The 19233-nt window shown below is 46.0% G+C and overlaps 1 protein-coding gene across 2 annotated transcripts in view; it reads left to right on the top strand.

Moving 5' to 3' along the window:
• The window catches only part of LOC105689312 (hemicentin-2-like), a 48938-nt gene extending 38878 nt beyond the window's left edge, over positions 1-10060 (top strand). For both annotated transcript variants that reach the window (XM_048651606.1, XM_012406230.3), the window contains exons 7-12: positions 99-258; positions 2095-2429; positions 2553-2919; positions 7343-7591; positions 7691-7968; positions 8473-10060. In XM_048651606.1, coding sequence (XP_048507563.1) covers positions 99-258; positions 2095-2429; positions 2553-2919; positions 7343-7591; positions 7691-7968; positions 8473-8628 — 1545 coding nt within the window. In that variant the 3' untranslated portion in view covers positions 8629-10060. The remainder of the gene's footprint in view (positions 1-98; positions 259-2094; positions 2430-2552; positions 2920-7342; positions 7592-7690; positions 7969-8472) is intronic.
• Positions 10061-19233: the final 9173 nt, after the last annotated feature.

The raw sequence follows: 19233 nt of genomic DNA, 5'->3' as shown, positions 1-19233 counted from the left end.
GAACCCCGGTCATCGACAAAGTTCCCATTACCCTCGGTATACCTCGCCACCCCCCCCCGCCCCTAATCTCCTCATGCTTCTTCTCTCTCGATCCCCAGGGCAAGGAAATGAAGAACAACGCGACGGGTGGAATCGTCCTCAGCGACTACTCCCTCGTCCTTCAAGGACTGACGAGGAGCTCGGCCGGCGAGTACACCTGCCTCGCGGCCAACAGCGAGGGGAAAACCGCCAGCAATTCGGTACCGCTTCAGATAATGTGTGAGTGTAATAAAATTGCAGTTATGATAATAATTTTATTCAGTACGTCGCCGCGCCCGGTAACTTAGCGGCGATACATACATACACGTACACGTATACGTATACGGTGTACACGTCAGAGACGCGCACTTTAGGGGTTTCGGTTTGCAACTGAGGGATTTTGTCGCGTTTCGCTTCGCGTGGGTCTCGCGATGTGGCAGGAGCAGCCACTGCATACCTATCCCCCCGGGTGTATCTGCATCTTGTAAATGACCTAAGAGGGAAGGAAGGTCCGCGACTGCATATTCAGCGTATGTAAAGCGTGCGCCACTTCTCTGAATATTCATTATACCCTCTCCAGGGTCGGTCAGCGCGACCGCGAGCGAACGAAGAAGACCCGTGACGCGGGTTTACGGCGGTTGGAAATTTCATCGAATCAAAACTTTTCCCACTTTTTATATCGAGCTTTCCGTTTATTCCTTCGTTTTTTCGCTCTCCGCTCTCTCGTTTTTTCTTGGTTTTTTTTTCTTTTTTTTTTTTCATTATCTTCCAGAGATTATTTCACGTTCCGCTGCTTCTTTTTTTTGTCTTTTTGTTTCGTTCTTTTTTTCGTGCGGCTTCGGAACGCGCGGCGATACACGGGGCGCGAGTCGCTGCGGTACGGAGCCGGAGTACAAATAAATTTTATGTAAAGTGGAGACCAACAGTCAGCCTGCAGGCAGCGAAAGCTTTCTACCTAATGGAATTCCGCTAACGATTTGCTATTCGCTATTCGCACCCGGAAATTAGCTATTCCAAAATTAGTATTTGTGCGTACACATGTTTCTGGATTATACACGCTCACCGGATTTTCAAAGTTGGCTGCCTCTTTATTAGCTGATCGAATGTGCAAACGGTAATTGAAATATTCCCATTAACTTGCATCGAGCAGTTGCCCCCTCCCCCTCCCCGCTGCGTATACCGTAGATTTCCGCATTCACGTCGTTGCGTTTGATAACCAAGCCCCACGCAATTTAATGCCCTGAGAAAAGCCTCCGCTCTCCGTTAGTCAACGTAAAACGCTTCGTTACGAAAATGAAAGAAAAAAAATGGAAAAAAATAAGCAGCAAAAAGACAAACGGAACGGAAAAAGCTCTTCTACCAATGCGCGGATATCACTTCGATGCACTTCGCATTACTGACTGAATTTATGTAACAGCTGCCGAGCTCCGGATGAAAAAAAAAGGGAAAAAGGGTAGAGAAAGAAAAAAAAAAAAAAAAGTAAGCCTCTTTCTCGTCACCGGTTAGGTACTCGGTGACCCTTTTTGTTCCATAGATTTTGCATCGGGGTAATAAAGAGGAGAGGAGATAGTAAATACGTGTGCGGTGTACGGTACGGGTGCGCCGTACCTCGTATCCCGAGAGACGTCACTGCCATAATCGCATCTCACTTTTCTTGGAAAGGAAAATGTATTCATACATTTTCCTTTTTACTTTACGTTCGACTACCTATTCCCCTTTCGCGTTTATTGTTCCTCTCTTATTTGTACGGTTAGGGGTACCACCGCGCCTTCGAACTCGCTCCCGCTGCAGCGCGGATCGAGAGGATACGCGGAAATAGACGGGGGCGCGTTTTCGAGGCAAAGATCACCGGGCACATTTCATAGCGTACATCAGGCGCGCCTAGGCAAGGGGTGTCGGGAATTTGAATAATTCGAGAAACGCGCGTGTAAAATTTAACGTTGCGCATCCCTCGATTTTTTTCCTACCCTTTGCCAACGTCGCCGCCGAAGGAGAGAGAAAAAGGACTGATCGGATATTGTTATTTTTTTTTTTTCCTTTTTCTTTTCGGAAAAAAAATTTTTTTTCCTCTCCCAGTCACACCGGTATGCAAAGAGGGCAAATCGGAGGTGGTCGTGGGTGCTTTAAAACAGGAAACGGTGTCCCTGGTATGCGCCGTCGAGAGCCGTCCACCCCCTCTTACATTTCATTGGACGTTCAACAACTCCGGCGAACTGGTGGAAGTCGCTCAGTCGCGTTATCCGAACGTACAATCACCGGGTACGCCTTCCATAGCTGAAAGTTTGAGGGAATATCAAAGATTCCACGGTTCGCGTCTGAACTACACGCCGGCGACCGAGATGGACTACGGAACCGTGGCCTGCTGGGCCAGCAACCAAGTGGGAAGACAGCGGACTCCCTGCCTCTTCCAGGTATGCAAAGTGGAAACCTCTCACGCGTTGACAAAATTCCCTTAAAAAAAAAAAAAACGTTGTTTCTCTTTTCTGTTTTTTCTGTTTTTTTTTTTTTTTTTTTTTTCTTATTCGTCGCCGAAGGTCATAGCAGCCGGACGTCCTTACCCGCTTCACAATTGCACGGCTACGGAATTGTCAGCACCGCTCGAGTTCGAGGACCTCAGTTCCAAGTCCGCCTCCGGACTGGCGGTGAAATGCTCGGAGGGTTACGACGGAGGTCTGCCGATCCAGAGCTATCATCTGGACATCGTTGGCGACGAGGACGACGGGTTAATTTTGAACAACAAAACCGTTGCCGCGGGATCAAATGGACCGGAATTCGAGGTGGCCGGTCTGACGCCCGGACGCAGTTACAGACTTTTTTTATACGCAATTAACGGAAAGGGTAGAAGCGAACCGACGATACTGGAACCCGTTACTCTGAAGGGAGTAGCGATGTACACGACCGGTGAGTTTTATCACCTGACGCGGTACGCGTTATTTATTTTTATTCGATTCCTCCTCTCCTTTCAAACGGAGTAAAAGTAAATTTGACGAGCCAAACGAATTAGAGTTTGACGTGGGCAGTGGGCGGCGGCGGTGGTGCAGGCGGCAGTGGTGGTGGTGGTGATTTCCAGCGTAGAGCGTGCGCGCGTCACGTGACTCTCGGAAAATCGAGGGTAAACTGAATTAACTTGACACGGTGTTGACCCCCCGCAGCCGTATGTTACCAATGACTTTCCATTATACAGTTTCGAGTTAGGGGTGACCCGGCTCTACCGCTTCCGCCGCTGCGGAGTCCATTACGCAGACTCGCAGTCAACACTATTAATTATTACCGCGCGTAGTTCTTCCGCGGTCGGCTCTGATTGTATATGGTAAATTATATCCATCCGGTTTTCCGATTCGTATCAGTACGCGGCAATTAACCAATTAATCTACGAACCGACCGGAGGTGCGTGGAGATCGGCGGGGGATGGGGGGCCTTTTCGTGGCTTTATTTCACCGAGGAAAGAGCTTCGCTTTTATTTTCTCGCGAAACCTGGTAGCCGAAGCCCGGACGAACAACAAAACTCGCGAAATTCGATAAATCGCTGGCTCACGGATACGTGCGGCGAGTAACGTTACGTAGCAAAAAAAAGGGGAAATAGAGAAAAGTCCACCGCTGATTGACGGTGGTAATTTGTTTCGGTAGGTAATCGTGCCGCTGATGCTGCAGGATCGGGTGATGTGCAACGGTATTGTAGAATCGATGCGCCGAGTTCGCGGGTCCTTTATGCCATCGACCCGCGGACCCGAGAACTTCGCCCTTCCCTATCCTCGTAACGGTAAACTCCTAGTCAGCTTCGACTCGCGGTTAACCGACTAATTGCAATATTGACACATTCGCAAGTTCGAACTATTTGCCCAACTGCTGAAATCATCTGTACGACGATAACGTCTGTCGTAACCGGATGTAGCAGCTGACTAAGTTGCTCTCCGTTGAGAGGGTAACGACCAAAAATACATCCATCCCCCCACTGAATCGCGATACGCGACGTCGATTCCCTCTCTCATTATTCCTCTCTCCTCTGTCTTTCCGATTCAAAAATATATCGAATATAATGAGACGAACAAACGAACGAACGAACGCGCGCGCTACAATTAATTGTCAAACTCCGAGAGCCGGTTAATTAAATATCACTTTCACGCGGAAGTAATGTGTCGGAAATTAATATTTCTCCGATATCTATGGCGCCCTCGTTTTCCCGCCCTTGATACGCCAGCGTCTCGACTTTATAAAATCTCTGCTTCGACGATCCTTTACGTTACACGTCCTAGATGACGCACACTCCTACGTACCGTTTATTTCTTTCAATTATCATACGCTGCAACGAGGAAACCAATGGCGCGAAGTATCGTCGCTGTGACGAGCGAGTTTTCAAGGAGAGCGAACCGAGTGTAAAGGAACAGAGAGAGGGGGAAAAATGAAAAAAATAAAAAAAAATAGAAAAAAAACTGAATAAAAAATAACCGTTAAATCGTCGCACGAAATCGTCGCCGTGTGAAATTATATGCACAACGAAGCCGAATCTTGGCACTCAGGTTAATTGCCTCGGCAAGGTTCTTTTTTTCGATCACATTTTACGTACAGTAGAAACATCCCCCTCGCGCCACCCCGCTGTGTACATATTTTAGTTTAATTGAAGTGGGGTATACGTGTACAATGCAGGTATTCCGCGGAATGTTTATACAAACGCGTGCGAAGACAGGTAGAAATAGAAATAAAATAAACGAGCGGGTCACATATGTGGGGTAAAAATTACACGTTCGCGATATATATATATGTTTCGTTTCTTTCAAAAGCGGGGTGATTAACGAGTTATTAATAACATAGCTGTTCGTTTAGAGAGAAGAAGAAGAAAAAAAAAAAAGGTAGTAACGCGTTCGTGTAATCCACTCAGTTAGTGAATACATGGGAGTCAAATCACGCGTAGAATTATATTAGAATATTGTGAGGTCATCAGGCGGAGAATGGCAGCGTTGAGTACTTTTCCTTTCGTTCTCTTTCTTCGTATACATATATATACATATATATACGGATGAATTTTCAACGCCGCGGTAAATTACGTAATAAAAAAGTCCGAGGGCGGGTGGTTGGGTTGGGTGTTCTCCGTTCTGCGTTTTGTTAAAACTTACACGACGCGCTTGCGTGTGCGGCTCCCTTTTACTTTCGTTCAAATCTCATGATATGGAGTTCCAACAACGCGCACCGCCTAATTACCGTGCCAATTAAACGTAATTGTATCCATCTCTACTCTCCCCCTCATTTCTCACCACCGCCGCCACTACCACCCCCCTACCCCCTCGCCCCCCCCCTCCCGACACTCACCGCTACGCAATCCCCGTTCGTGTACAATAAAAGGGAATATAAGCGAGACCAAAAATTGCCCTTCATCGTTCATCATGTACAGCCGGATTAAATTCGTCGGAGAAATATATGTATATATATATATATATATATATACGCACAGTTTTCGCGTACGTTTACGGTGTATACTTATATCTCTCCTCCTTCTACTTTTCTTACCTTCTTTTCTCTTATTTTCTTCTTCGCTCGCTTTCCCTTTGCAGCAGCCGGGGCAAAAGTTCGAGGAGAAAAAGAGTTTTATCTCTCGATGCTTTTGTCCCAGCGTTTGCCAGTTGTGCCAGCTAGCGCACCAGCTTTCGCGGGATATCCTCTACGTTGTACAAGTGTGTACGTACCTACGTACGTATCCTCGGTATGTACCCATGCGCGATGGTGTTTAAATGAAATTCCTTTGGGAACAATAAAACATCAAAGCATCTTGCAACAGCTTTATACATATATATATTCGTATTACAACGCGTGAGTAAGACGGAAAAATTTCATCCCTACCCCACCGTCCTTCTCGCTCTCATTTTTTCCCTACGTTATTATTCTTTTTCTTCTCCCTCTCCTCCGTACTCCTTATCTCGAAACCCACCACGGCGTCTCCGACGGTTCGACGAGGGCTAAAAAGACGAGACGTGCCGGCGGATTTTCGGGGGTGTGGGGGTGGGACGGAGGGGGCGGAGGGGATGGAGGGGAGGGGGCGAGGTTGAAAGCGCCTTGATTTCCGCGACATCAGGCCTACCGTAGAGCACGATAATAGCTCGTTACATTTTTATGCGGCGCAAATAATGGGCGAGAGCTGAGTATTTCGTTCCGACCAGGTTTTTCCCCCCACCCCCCGTAAAACTTTCGGTATGGTACACAAAGAAACAGAGACAAGGTAAGAGACAAGCCGCCGTAGAGCTATCTTTCCCCCTGCAAAGCAACTCTGCCGTGAACAAGTAAGAGAGAGGGAAGAAAAATGGCGAGGGCGGCGGGGGAACGGGCCCGCGTTTTAAATTTATTCTGTTAAATTCGAGGCGGGAATTAACTCGTAACTTTCGCACGCGCCGCCTCGGGTAATGGTATTCCTCATTTTAATGTGAGGAGGGTAACCGGGCGCGTCTCGAGCTCGCTATACTCCCCCCTCCCGACGACGACGTCCTACGGGATTCGGGATTTCGCAGGGTTCCTACTTCTCCACCTCCGCCTACCTCCGCCAACGTTTGAAATGTGTCATTACAAAGGAAGGAAAGCACCGCACCAATTGTGACCTGTGTCCTTACCCATTCAATTACCCGGACTGGGGTTCTTTCCTTGAATAAATCTCGCGAGAACCCGCGCCAGGATTTCCACACTCCCCCGGTTTGATAATGTGCTTTCGATAGTACTCACCTTGGTACCGTGTGCAATATCATTTCACACGGCACCGCGTAGGAGCGTTGCGAATTTTTTCTTTCGTTTGTTGAATATTTCCTTCTTTTTTTTGGGAGTACCGAAAACCACGGTAATAAAAAAACTAGGGATGAAATGATGATGAAATTGAAAAAAAAAAAAACAACTTTGCGGTAGGAAGCCGTAGATCTATGTTGTTATTTTTATAACGTCCGTCAAACAGCTAGTTGCAGCGTACCTATAGCCCGGTAGGCTATAGCAACCCCTAAATCCATGGGTAGAAATTTTCGCTCAGTTTGTTCTCGTCCGGTATTAAATTTAATTATTCAGAGTTACCTGTACGTGGTCCGGATAACCGATGACCGCGGTCAAAATCACTGGCTTCAAATACCACTAAATTCTCCAATTTACAACGCTGCACCGGACTCGGACGTGAAACTGCACCAGCCCCCGCGTTATTATTCACGTCAAAAATGTCAACAAGAAAGGCACAAAAAAATAAAAAGAGAAAGAGAGAAAAATGTGCTCCGCGCGAAATCAAAACTCATTCATTCGTACCTACAACTGTTCTTTTTTTCTTTTCTTTTTTTTTTTTTTTTCTCCCGTCCTTTCGTACGCACAGGAAACGCCGACGCCTCGATTCTGAGCCCCGTACTTTTGGGACTCGCGGCTACGGCCACGCTCTTGGCTCTCGCTGTCGCCGGAATTTTGGCGGCACTTTACAAAAAACATTCGAACGGCAGAGGTCAGAGTCCGAAGCACGCGCCGATCGCCAGAGAACCACCTCATCCCGGAGTGACCACACCGATCCACTCGCAGACCAAACAGGCGGTGGACGACATGGACCCGGACATAATCCCCAACGAATACGGTGAGCATTGCTCTTGGTCGATTTTATTGCATTCCGTTTGTTTGTTTGTTTATTTATTTATTTTTTTTTTTTCTCGTGGTTTTTCGTCATTTCGTTCAGAGAGGAGACCGCTGACCTACACGCCGATATACAAAACCCCGCCGCAACGGAGAAGAAAGGATCTTAGGCTCGGCGAACTATCGATAACGCCGAATTCGGAGGTGAAGCCGATCGTCCAACAGAAACTCGATCTCCAACCCGATCTGAGGCTCCAGGATGTCGAGACGAACTTCATTCAAAATCACACACTTCATCAGAACACCTACTCGCAAGCTCCGACCATGGCGGACTTCAAACAGATGGCCATGGACGCCTACAATCAGCGGAACAATCAGAATGTGAGTGTGTAATCCAGTTTTATCTCATCTCCTTACATTTTCGTTCCTCGTCTCCTCGCTGTATCGCGATCGCTCCGCGTCGGTGATAAAAAAAAAAAACAAAAAAAAAAAAAAATGATCGATATCACTAATAGTTGAGAAAAAATTCGAGAGCTACGCCGGCTCCTCGGGCTTCTCTGTACGCGATTATCGAGGATTTGGAAGTGGGTTTCGGGGTGTCCGTAGTCCGTGGATATGGAATTAAAGCTCGTCGAGGAGTTGCCAAGTTTATATGGTCAGTGAATTCAAAGCGCGTGAACTTTACAAGTGCAGCACCACTGCAGAGAAGTTGGCGAAGCATTGTAGAGATCGAAGGGGTTGGGGTGCAGGGTAGTTTGTACAAAGTTATCGGGGCATAGTTTCTCTTACCACCCCCTATTTCCCCGCTCCCTCTTTTCCCGGGGCTTGCGTATACCGGAAGTGTTTATAAGGAGGGGGATGGTCGTTGGATTTGTCTTGCCTCAGGTATACTACAGTCTGCAGAGAGCGAACAAGGGCATGAGCTCGGCTGCAGTCATGTCCCCTCAGCGGCCGGTATCCTCCTCTATATCCGCCCACGCCAAGTTTCATCAACCGGAAGTGGTAACCCGATCGAATAGGATACAGGAAAGCTGTATATAAACTTTTCAAAATAGATTATACAAGGCAACCTCCTGGTACATACGTACACACGTACGTACATATGTTTTTATCGGTAAACACACACAAAAGTATCGCTTACTCGTTAAATACGTTCGTATCTATGAATTATCATGCATAAACTGCACGTACTACGTTTCCACCGACAGAGATCAGAACTAACGATATACCTGTACGTACGGGCATACGTTGTGTATTTTATAACGGTGGCGTAGACTTAATTTTCTCGTTTGATGTTTGGATTTTTTTTTCCTCTTCTTCATTTGCGTAATATTGCGTAATTTTCGTCACGTGAGCAGAAATATAAAACGAAAATGAAGATGATTAAAGACGAAAAAAAAAAGGAAGAAACAACAAAACGAGAGACTTGTTAGATAAGTAAGATTTTAATTGATATACACTGTGTTAAAGTTTGAAAAGTATGAGGAAATGGGAGGAAAAAAACAGAAGGAAAGAGAATATCACTATGTACGATGTATGTGTTAAAAATATTACGGATAATTTTTCAAATTCATTCACGATATCATCGTTATATATTCATAACGCGTTAATCGCATAATCGATGAACTAATTTTTTTTTTTTTTGCTCTCTTTTTTCATCGTTTTTCATCGATACTATATTATACTGTACAGAACTTTGTCACACTATATGAATATTACACGATTACAAAAATCGAATGAAAAATAAAATAATTAAATTATAATAATAACGTAAATGGATAAATAAAATGACAAGTGAAGAGGGAGAAGATAAGCGAATGTTGTTTGATTAATTAAAGAAACGCGATAGTTTTTAGAGAAGGGCGATGAAAAAATTTTCAGGAACGGGAACAGATAAATAAACAACTCCAGTCAATTTTTCGATTGATGAATAGCGTTGATTATATTGAAAGAAAAAGAGAAAACAATTGGGTGGTGTCGTTTTTTTTTTCTTTCTTTCGATCAAAATTAATTCATATTAGTGTAACGCGAAACGCAGAAGAGGGGAAAAAATTGCCTTTATCGATCGTACTGCCAGAATCAAATTTTCATTCGTATAGATTAGAAATTTTTCATCACGATTTTAGAATTCTGTTGAAAGAGAAAGCAAATAGAAAGAAAAAAATATATATATATAGATCCAATGTAATAATTGAAAAAGACTTTTAATCCCGTTCCTCGAAGTCTGAAAACCTTGTTCACCGTTTATGTACCAACACATATGTTGTGAATTATACATACCTATAATATAATATAAGATAAGTTTATGTATATAATATCAAACTAAAATAACACACGATACAGAAATTTTTGTACAAAAAAAAAAAAATAAGATTGATAAATAAATAAATAAATAAATGAATAATTAAATAAATGAGGTGAAATATTATATATTGTAAATAAATAAAATGACGCGTATAGACATAGATTATTATTATTATTATTATTATTATTATACAATCACGTATTATTATATATAAATACATAAATAACGAATTTTGAGTCGTACGTATATATATATATATATATATATATATTATATATTGTATAAATTGATTAATTATTTTGCGCACCCTCCAAATCATGTTCTTGGTCAGGCTATTATAGTCCTCGGAGAACGTACGGAGAAGAGAAAATCGAAGGGGAAAAAAGTTCCAGACAGTTTTCCGTGTAACTATTGTTACAGTTAATTAATTCCATCAGCAGGTATCACTTAGAGTGCAGTCCACAGGCGACCTAGATACTGGCCTACATAAGTATAGAAAACGATTAGGGGATTAGGCACGTTCGTTCTTATAAAGCACGCGAACGTGCTACTGAATATTGACCGCAAATACACGTCCGCGTGTATATCACATATATACACGTTGAGCTCTGATCATCGTTTCGCGAGATCGCGATTACGATTATTGGCCCAATCTCCATCATCGCATGCGATCGTCGAAGGCGTGGGCACGAATAAAACTGAAACTGCGAGCTTTTAGACGCGCGTACGTATCCCGGATATTATTCTTTTTCTCATTGGCGCGAGCCCACCGCTACGTAGCGTATTGCGAATCCTTGTTTTTCATTTTTCTCCTCGATGCACAGGAGAACAATCAAAGAAAACTGACGTCCTGGTCGCGCGGTTCGCTTACGCGATACGGTTATACGTTGCGCGATATTATTACAGCGTTTGCATGAAATTTTACTACATTATTTTGCGGGAGATTATCGTACGACCCCCGCGAACCTGTGCGGAGTGCTCCTTACGTACGTACCTCGTACCACGGCCGTGTAATTTCTGTTATTCGATTCGAGTTGTTCCACGAGCTTTTTGAGGGAGACAGCGTCTCGTATCCGAGCAATTTGTACCCCCCGACTCAGACGCGGCGCTATCTTTAAAATCAGCTCGCGAACGCCGGAGTCGGAGTAATAATACAGAGCGGCGTATATCGCGGCTACGTGGAAGGAAAACGTCAACTTTTATAACGGCAGATTTTGCAATTACGTTCGGTCATATACCCCGCCAGACGTTTATATTATCCTACGGCTCCTAGCGTTATTTCGCGTTAAAACCCACCGTGAGGAAATCTGCATTCGTCACGTTTTCAGCAAAGTGCTTTTCGAGCTGAAAATGATCGGGCAAATGGCGCCCTAAACGGCCGCTACTCTCCCCGAACACCACCACCCTTTTCGTCCTCATAGTCGTCCTCCTTGTCGTCGCTTTATCCCGACCTTCCACCTTCCTATCTCCGTCCCTCCGAAATCCCCGCGAGGACCCACCCCCTTTCCCCTCTAGACTCTACAAAAATCACACGAATATACGTCTACCGTATCATCGGCATATACGTCGCGTGGATAAAATTTTGGAAAAAATTTATTTAACAGATTCTCGCGATTGCCTATTCTCAACGAAATTTGCTTTTCCCGAACGGTGTGACGAGAACGTGTTACGAGTTTGAATTTTTTCCTTGCTTTTTTTCTTTTTTCCACAAGTCCGAGGCGGTGAATTAAAAATATATTTTCAGTCATATGCACATCGAGAGTTTCGAGTGTACGACATTGTGGATAAAGAGAGAAAGAGAGAGGGAGAGAGAGAGAGTGCTTCGAATTCATTCGTGCGAACGTACGTACGCCGTGTAGAAAAGAATTTTTCTTTTTTTTACTTTTTCACTTGGGAAGTGGTGAAGTAGGTTCCACACTCCCTTGAAAAGTTGAAGTTTCGTCGTCGGTTTTACTCCACGTGTGAAACTCGAAACTTTGTTACGAGAAGAAAAACTCGATTTCTGTACACGGGTATGCAAAGCCACGCTCCCCCACACACGTGTCTGCGATATTTAACACCCTGTTCGGTTGTACGTAACCGCTATTTCAAACTCTCCGGTTCGAACGAATTCAAAAATTACAACCGACCAACGATTATTACGAACGACCGACGACGACGACGTGCGCGTCGCCTTCGTTTAGACGCTCCGGTCGAGGTCAACGATGTAAACAACGACTCTGTTGTCGCAAGACGTTGTTGTCGGACGGGAATTAGAAATCAGTCTACCGCTGTGAGCCGCTGCGGAAACAAGTTCCTCTCCCCGAATCGGTCTACTACAGGTACGTACGTAAAGTGTTAAAAATTTTTCCTGGCCTGCGGTGCGGCTAATTTACACGTGGAGGCGAACCACCGCCGCCGTGCATCCGGAAGATCGAAGTGCCGGAGGTAGAGAGGAGAAGGATGACGAAGAGGACAGCGGCGAATGAAGGACCGACGCAATTACACGAGGAAGTTACTACACCGGCGCGCTCTCCTCCACCCACCGTTACCCACTACGACTTACAACATTTGTTGCACGGGGTGAGTCTATTACGTTATACGGCTTGTTACGCTCGGTTTACATATGTGCCCGTACACCCGAGCGCATACATGTTTTATGTGTCCCGTACATCTACCGAACTATACCGGCGGATGCCGCCCCCTCCCCCGCGAACACCGCCCAGCCGCCATATTCTATTCTGCGATTTCGCCTATATGTTTTAGTTAATTCGAACATCCGGCAGAACTGCAATGTGTACATACCGTAGAAAATAGCTATCTAGGTACACGCGACCGTATATATATATATATATATACACGTATACCGCGGTTAGGATTTAGGGGATGATGGGTCATTATGAGCGGAAGTAACGAGCGTAAACTGCCGCTTGTTATAGCACGACTTAATACGTGTTCGGCCGTTGTTATCTACCTGTACACGAAACTACCTCTAATAGTTCCGAACGGCCGTGGGTTCCGATCTTCGGAAATTCCGATCTCAAAAAAAAAAACCGGAGCAAAAAAAAAAACAACAATGACCGACCCCCGAAATTTCAACTTCGAAAAATCGCGTCGTCAAACCGAATTCCGAATCTGGAGTACCGGGCCGATTAAAACTTACGAAGCCCAGGAGTAATTAAAGCGCGAGTATAGCTGTAAATATCAGCTCTAGATATAATGCACGTATGCTCGTTTGTTCTACGGGGCCATTATGTGTATTTCAAAGATAAATCACCCACCCCCCCCCCCTCCGAGCAGCACTTAATCTGCAGGAACGAACGCCACGTAATTAGCCGTAGCTCCGGGTACGTTACACCCCCCACCTTCCAAACGTACAACTCTATTACGGGGGGTGGAATAATATAATTTTTTTTTCACCAAAGACAAACGAACGAACACGTGAATAAATAAACGTACACACAGCGTCGCATCTCGCAACGCGATAAAAAATCCTACCATTTTTTTTGTTTCTTATCCTCCCCGCTCGTTATTCCGTTACGAAACAACGCGCACCTACTTTTCGAAAATACGTAAGCGTACCTGTACGCGCCCGCGTTACGACGATAATCATCACCCCCCCCCCTTCCCCCCTTCGTCTGCCGGAGGCGTATATTAGGTATAATTATATACGGCGTAAATTAGGTTGCAGAAGTTGTGCTCCTGTGTTTTGAGGTGCAACGTATATTATGAGCGTAACGCGTCGCTTTGTTGCAGACAGTTTCTAGATTATAACTGCACACACACACACACTGCCAGCCGCGAAGGGCACGAGTGCTGTACATAGACTATAGTACACGGGGGGTGAGTTACGTACTCGTACGTATCCCCCTATCTGTTGTGGGAACGATAAATATATCTAACGCGCGTCTTCTTCCACTAGGCGTTACTCACCCCCCCCCCCCCCCCCCCCCCCCCGAAAGAATTGCCGACGACTTTCTCTTCCTCTATTTTGCCCCACCGTGTTCATCCTGAGGGATACATCTGCACACGTATTACGAGGTTAAAGTCACGTTGGTTATACACCTCTTCGGGGCTAGTCGCGTCGTAATACTCGTAAACAGTTCACGTTGTTCTCAACTCCCTCGAAGGTTTATACGACGCGACGGAAGGATGAGAAGAAGACCGCGACTACCGCGCTCCTCGTGTAATTTACGTTACCGCGCCTTTTACAATCTAAACGTAAAATAAATACACGTAATCATTGTATAATTGCAGCCAAAGCAAGACCCGTGTTTATTTTTTCTTCTCGTCTTCCCCCTTCCCCCCACCCCCCATTCGTCTCTCACACGTGGTAAATTACCGTATCAGCTGCGCCGCACATGTCGTTGTCCACTTAAAGGGTTAAAGATAGAATAATTACGGCGGTGCGCCGGTGGGGCGAGAAAGGGTCGTGTCAAGTGGCGGGTGTACGTGGCGAGTTTCTTTCCCTTTTTTTCTCTCTCTTCCCATTCTTCGACGGGGTGATAAGAAGCAGAGCGTCGTTAGACCGACGTCGGACTCTACGCGGTGAAAACGCTTATTGCACCTGCATCGATTGAACGCGCGCAAGGGTGTCCGGCTGTAACTTATACGCCACGTAGTAATGTATTTTTAACCCTTAAACACGCGGCGGAATCAATCGACTCGGTTTAGTACGGTAAGGGGAGGGTTGTTACGCCGTAATATAATGTGACGGGGGTAAGAACGGTCTTATTGAGTTTCTGGGTCGCGGCGTCTCATTACCTCGTACACCTGGCGATAAATAAAGGTCTGTAAGTGACGAACGACGAGTCGTAGGTGCCGGCCCAGCTGACGACAATTTTCCAATCCATCGCGATTCCCTTCTGACACGTACCGCAGGTCTCGTAATTTTTTTTCTATCGCCGTTTCACGTCGCTCCGATTCGCCGCGCGTCGCCCGACTTCAATTTCATCAACATGATTCTCACCGTTTTTTTTTTTTTTTTGTTGTCCACATTTCGCAAACGAAGATCAAAAATACGAACATCGCGGGGACACCGGGCGATCCGGGGGACGCGGGGGATGAATAAAAAATGAGCAAAATTTCGCAACGCCGTGTATAAATATTTTTACACGCAGGTGTACGGTACCGCACGCCCCCGGTATTCTCGGGGTGGGGTGGTCCGCTGTCGCGTTTTATGGGCAGCGGTAGCGGAGTTACCTTCTCATTCGGGGCTGTCGGATCCAATTTTAGTTGAACCGTGGAGAGACCTCATGTTTGTCGCGTCATTCTCTCTTTGCCTCCGTGAGCACAGTACCTACCTCCATTTGCGACTCTTTGACCGCGATACTTCATTTAATTTTTCTTCTCTTCTTCTTTTTTTTTTTTCGCCCCCCCCCCCCCCGTTTTCCTTTTTTCGCACTCGTCGTTCCCAAATTCTTTCGATACTCGCCTATTTATTTTGGAAATTGGGTCAACGATATGTGTTTTTTTTTTTTTTTTTTTTTCTTCAATCAAACATACCGCGATATTTTGGAAACGCGCGAGGATTTTTTTCGCCAACGAAGGGCGAAACGGTTCCCGTTCGTTTTCGAAATGAAAAATGGTTACACGGCGATGTAGCTACGATCTACCGCGGTCGTGGGATATTTACAGGATATCGCGATACCCTACGTAGATTATCCTAACGTGAAAAATTAATCCGTAAACGGCGAGGTGTGCATCAAATTATATTGACGGATTACGGTGGAGCGGCACCGAAGTTTTATGGATTTTTATTCGGACGATATCGATTATAAAAAATGCAGATTTCCCAAGTCACAGACGGATGAAGGTTGCGACGAACGAGCGATTCGAATTGCATAATTGATATACTTGGGGATGAAAAATTCTCCACCCTTGAATCGATGAAAATCGGAGGCTGTAGTTTTTCCCTGTAATTATTCCTGCGATTTTTTTTTGGGGGGGGGGGGGGGGGGGGGGGGGCGAAAAACCGAATACAGTCGGCATCGTTCGCAGGGTGTACAGTGTAACGTAACGCGGTGTGACGTAGGACCGAGGGGATATCGTACGTCGTCGGAGCACTCGTGTTGAATTTCGTGCTGCAGGTGACAGGATTAATCTCAGGGGGTAGGTGTCTGTCTGCCGCCTGTCCGTCTCTTGTGTCTGTAGGTGCTCAAAATATTAAGGTCTGCACCTCTCGTCACCTTCCCTTTAAATGTTCACCCAACCCCCCGTCGTTATACCTTCAACGCTATAGCTTACGGTTTTAACGCTGAAACACTCGCAAAACTTGGTTAAGAACGACGTCGCGCGGCGTTTCTCCTCTGCCCCCCACCGCCCCCCCCCCCCCCCCCCCCGGTTGTACCGTTGTAGGTCGGAGAGTTGAGCGGCGGCAACGTGTGCCAAGGGAATTGATGCTAAACAGCTTTCGTTCCTCAACACCCGTTACACACCCCTCTACTCTACCTTCTCCGCCTCCGCCTCCTCTACTTTACCCAACTCCGCTTCGAGTGAAACGTATACACCCCCCTCCCCCTCCCCCCAAATGCAGCGAGTGGCGGTATCCTCTTTATTTCGCTCCGGATCAAAAGCAATCAGCTTTTTTCGTTTTTTTTTTCACGTTTGTAAATAGGCAATCACTGGTTCGACCAGTCCTAAACGATAAGTAGGTGTATCGACGAAGTTTTTCAAGAGCCCCGTAAAAAATGACGAAGAAAAAAAAAACTCGTTTCCGGGGAGCACGGATTTCGGTATTCCGAGACCGGAGCTCTTCGCCTAGGAGAAGGTAGAGTGAGTTATGCAGTATTTGAAAAGCAACGCTCGGGAAGCACGTCATAGAGAAACATGTCGGTCGCAGGGGTACGGGGGACGGACATTCCATAACTGAATCAACCCTCGTGTCCTAAACGTGACAATGGAACTATCGTTGCCTATCAGTCTGTTAATCCGTTTTCGTGGATCAAAGCGGTCCGGCATGGGGTTTCCCGGTATCCCGGTATCCCGGTTTCCCAGTTTCCGGTTCCTTGGCTGGTTTTCCCCTCGGTGGGGAGCGAGCTTTTCTCGCGGCGTTTCGCTCTCCCTCCCTCCCCCCTCCCTCCCACGGGCGGGAGGGGTGTGTCTCTCAAGGCGTCGGTACGAAGCCCTGGGCAAACCGCGACGAGGAAGAGACAGGGGGGGGGGGGGGGGGGATCCTCGGTCTCGCGGTCTCTCTTAGCCGGCGAAAACCATCCATCCATCCCTCTTCTCGACGTAGAGTCGAAGTCTCTTCGGTCCAAAGATGTGTATACGTTCAGCGGGTATACGTGACTGTATATCAACGCTATAACTACCGGAGGATAGGCGGATTTCTGGATCCATCTGGATGCCTATGCGACGTGCAGCACATTCGTGCGGTATACTGAATATTCATCGGATTCGCTACCAGATACCCGCTACGGTTCTCTCTATGTACGGTATCTACACCAGATTAGATAGGAAACTCAACTCCTGTGCCACTCGCTTTATCCAATTTACCCAATATATTATACAGTCCTCGTTAAATTATTTGCCACGTTCAATCGTCGCGTATACGTTTCGCGTCCTCAAATTTTATTTATTCAATTCTATTCAATCGCGCCGTACACACGGTGCAGTTCGTCCCTCTCCTCGAAACTTGTGATCGCGTGTGCGGGCACGTTTATCGTATATTTTTTGATTTTTTCCAAAGTACGTTCAACGGTGTCTCCTTTTCGATACTTCGAAAAGATGATGAGCCGAATTCGAGTCGAATGGTAGATGGGTCGCTGGAATACGTCGGGAGTAAACGTTGCCCGTTTTCGGTCGGATAGCGAATAACTTTGTACGAAATGCGCGTGCAACGGAGGATAGGAGGAATTCGTGCGAAAGGTAATTAAATGTAAAGTTGCAGCGGCGGCATCAGAAACAGAAGTTGAGGTAACGCGGTAACGGCTTTATACACACGGTGCGAAAACACCGAAATATATATATATGTATATATTCACCTCACCCTTTACCTGAATACGGTGATATCCGTGTGAATATACGTGAAAACGTATCCTGATGATGTTCAGCGGTTGAGTCGGGTATACGCGTGCATCCAGGGCGCTTTATGAGAGGAAGCTGGAGCATTAAAATGGAAAGAGGTGAGATAGTTTGGCTCACGAGTTAACGCGGTTACCCGACTCGGAAACATTGACCCGTCCCAATGTAAACGGATACGCGAAATACAAGATTTGAGAAAAACAACAAAAAAAAGAAATACCTCACACCCGCCAAAACCCGTTAGAAAAACAAAAAAAAACAAAACAAAATTCTCCAGTTCTCCAATTTCCCCTCGTCATTTCGCTTGTAACTTTTATCGGGATGCGCGTTATACGTACGTACATTATAATATTATACACCCTGAGTTTTTCGCTGCCGTGCGAAAGCAGCTCTGCCATTACCTGCTCGGGTACAATAGCTACGGCTACTTTTATCTCTTGGGACATACGAAGAGAAAAAAGGAGGCGAAGAACCAAAAAAAAAAAAAGAAAAAAATGTGCAACAACGATCGCACACGTCCCCGGCTTTCTTGCGAATACGATATTCTCGTCCGCGTCGCGGGAGAAAAGACTCGGCGTATCTCCGTGTATGTGGGACATTTTTTTTTGTTTTTTTTTTTCTCTTATTTCTATATCTTTTCGAGTTTGTTTCATTTTTGCTTCTTGACGCGTGTCGCACGCTAGCGATGTGGGTGACGGAGCAGACTCGTTCAATGGATTTGCCACGCCATTACCGCGTACGTACCACTCGAAAAAAGCACACCCCCCATCCCCCAGCCGCCCCGGAGCCCCCCTACCTTTTCATCCCCCTCTTTTCACACCCCGCCAAGGTGAATTTCTATCCGGACGACGCGACTGCTACCGAAGATAACAAAATTTCGGCAAATAACGTTCGATCAACATCCAAGAGAACGATGACCAGAACCTGCCTACCGCCTGATAAATGGATCGAGGCGATCCCCGTGCCCGCCGCGTTAGGCGAAATGTACAACGCGTAGAACTTTAAGAATCGCTAATTTTCATCCGATTTGAATGGAAATTAGGCAGAGCTGAAGTTTCACCGCGTGCGCGATATCGTCACGAAATTACGTTTATTTTATTTTCTTTTTTTTTCTCCATCAATTATCACGTTCCCCGATCAGATTGATCGGATCAGTTGACATTACACGTGGCTGTGGTATACGAACGTCGCGGCGTATCGATATCAGGGCGTTAAATAACGCGTGTGATTCGGGTGTTATAACCTGGGCGAACAACGTTTTCAAAAGTGAAAATGTACACATAACGACGGGAGAATTTTGTACACACACTGCAGTTAGGTGGTTTTACCGGGGCGGC

The sequence above is a fragment of the Athalia rosae genome, chromosome 3 (assembly GCF_917208135.1).
Source record: "Athalia rosae chromosome 3, iyAthRosa1.1, whole genome shotgun sequence".
In the NCBI taxonomy this organism is placed as follows: domain Eukaryota; kingdom Metazoa; phylum Arthropoda; class Insecta; order Hymenoptera; family Athaliidae; genus Athalia; species Athalia rosae.
The sequence above is the reverse complement of the archived record's forward strand: the minus strand, read 5'-3'. Positions and strand labels throughout refer to the sequence as shown.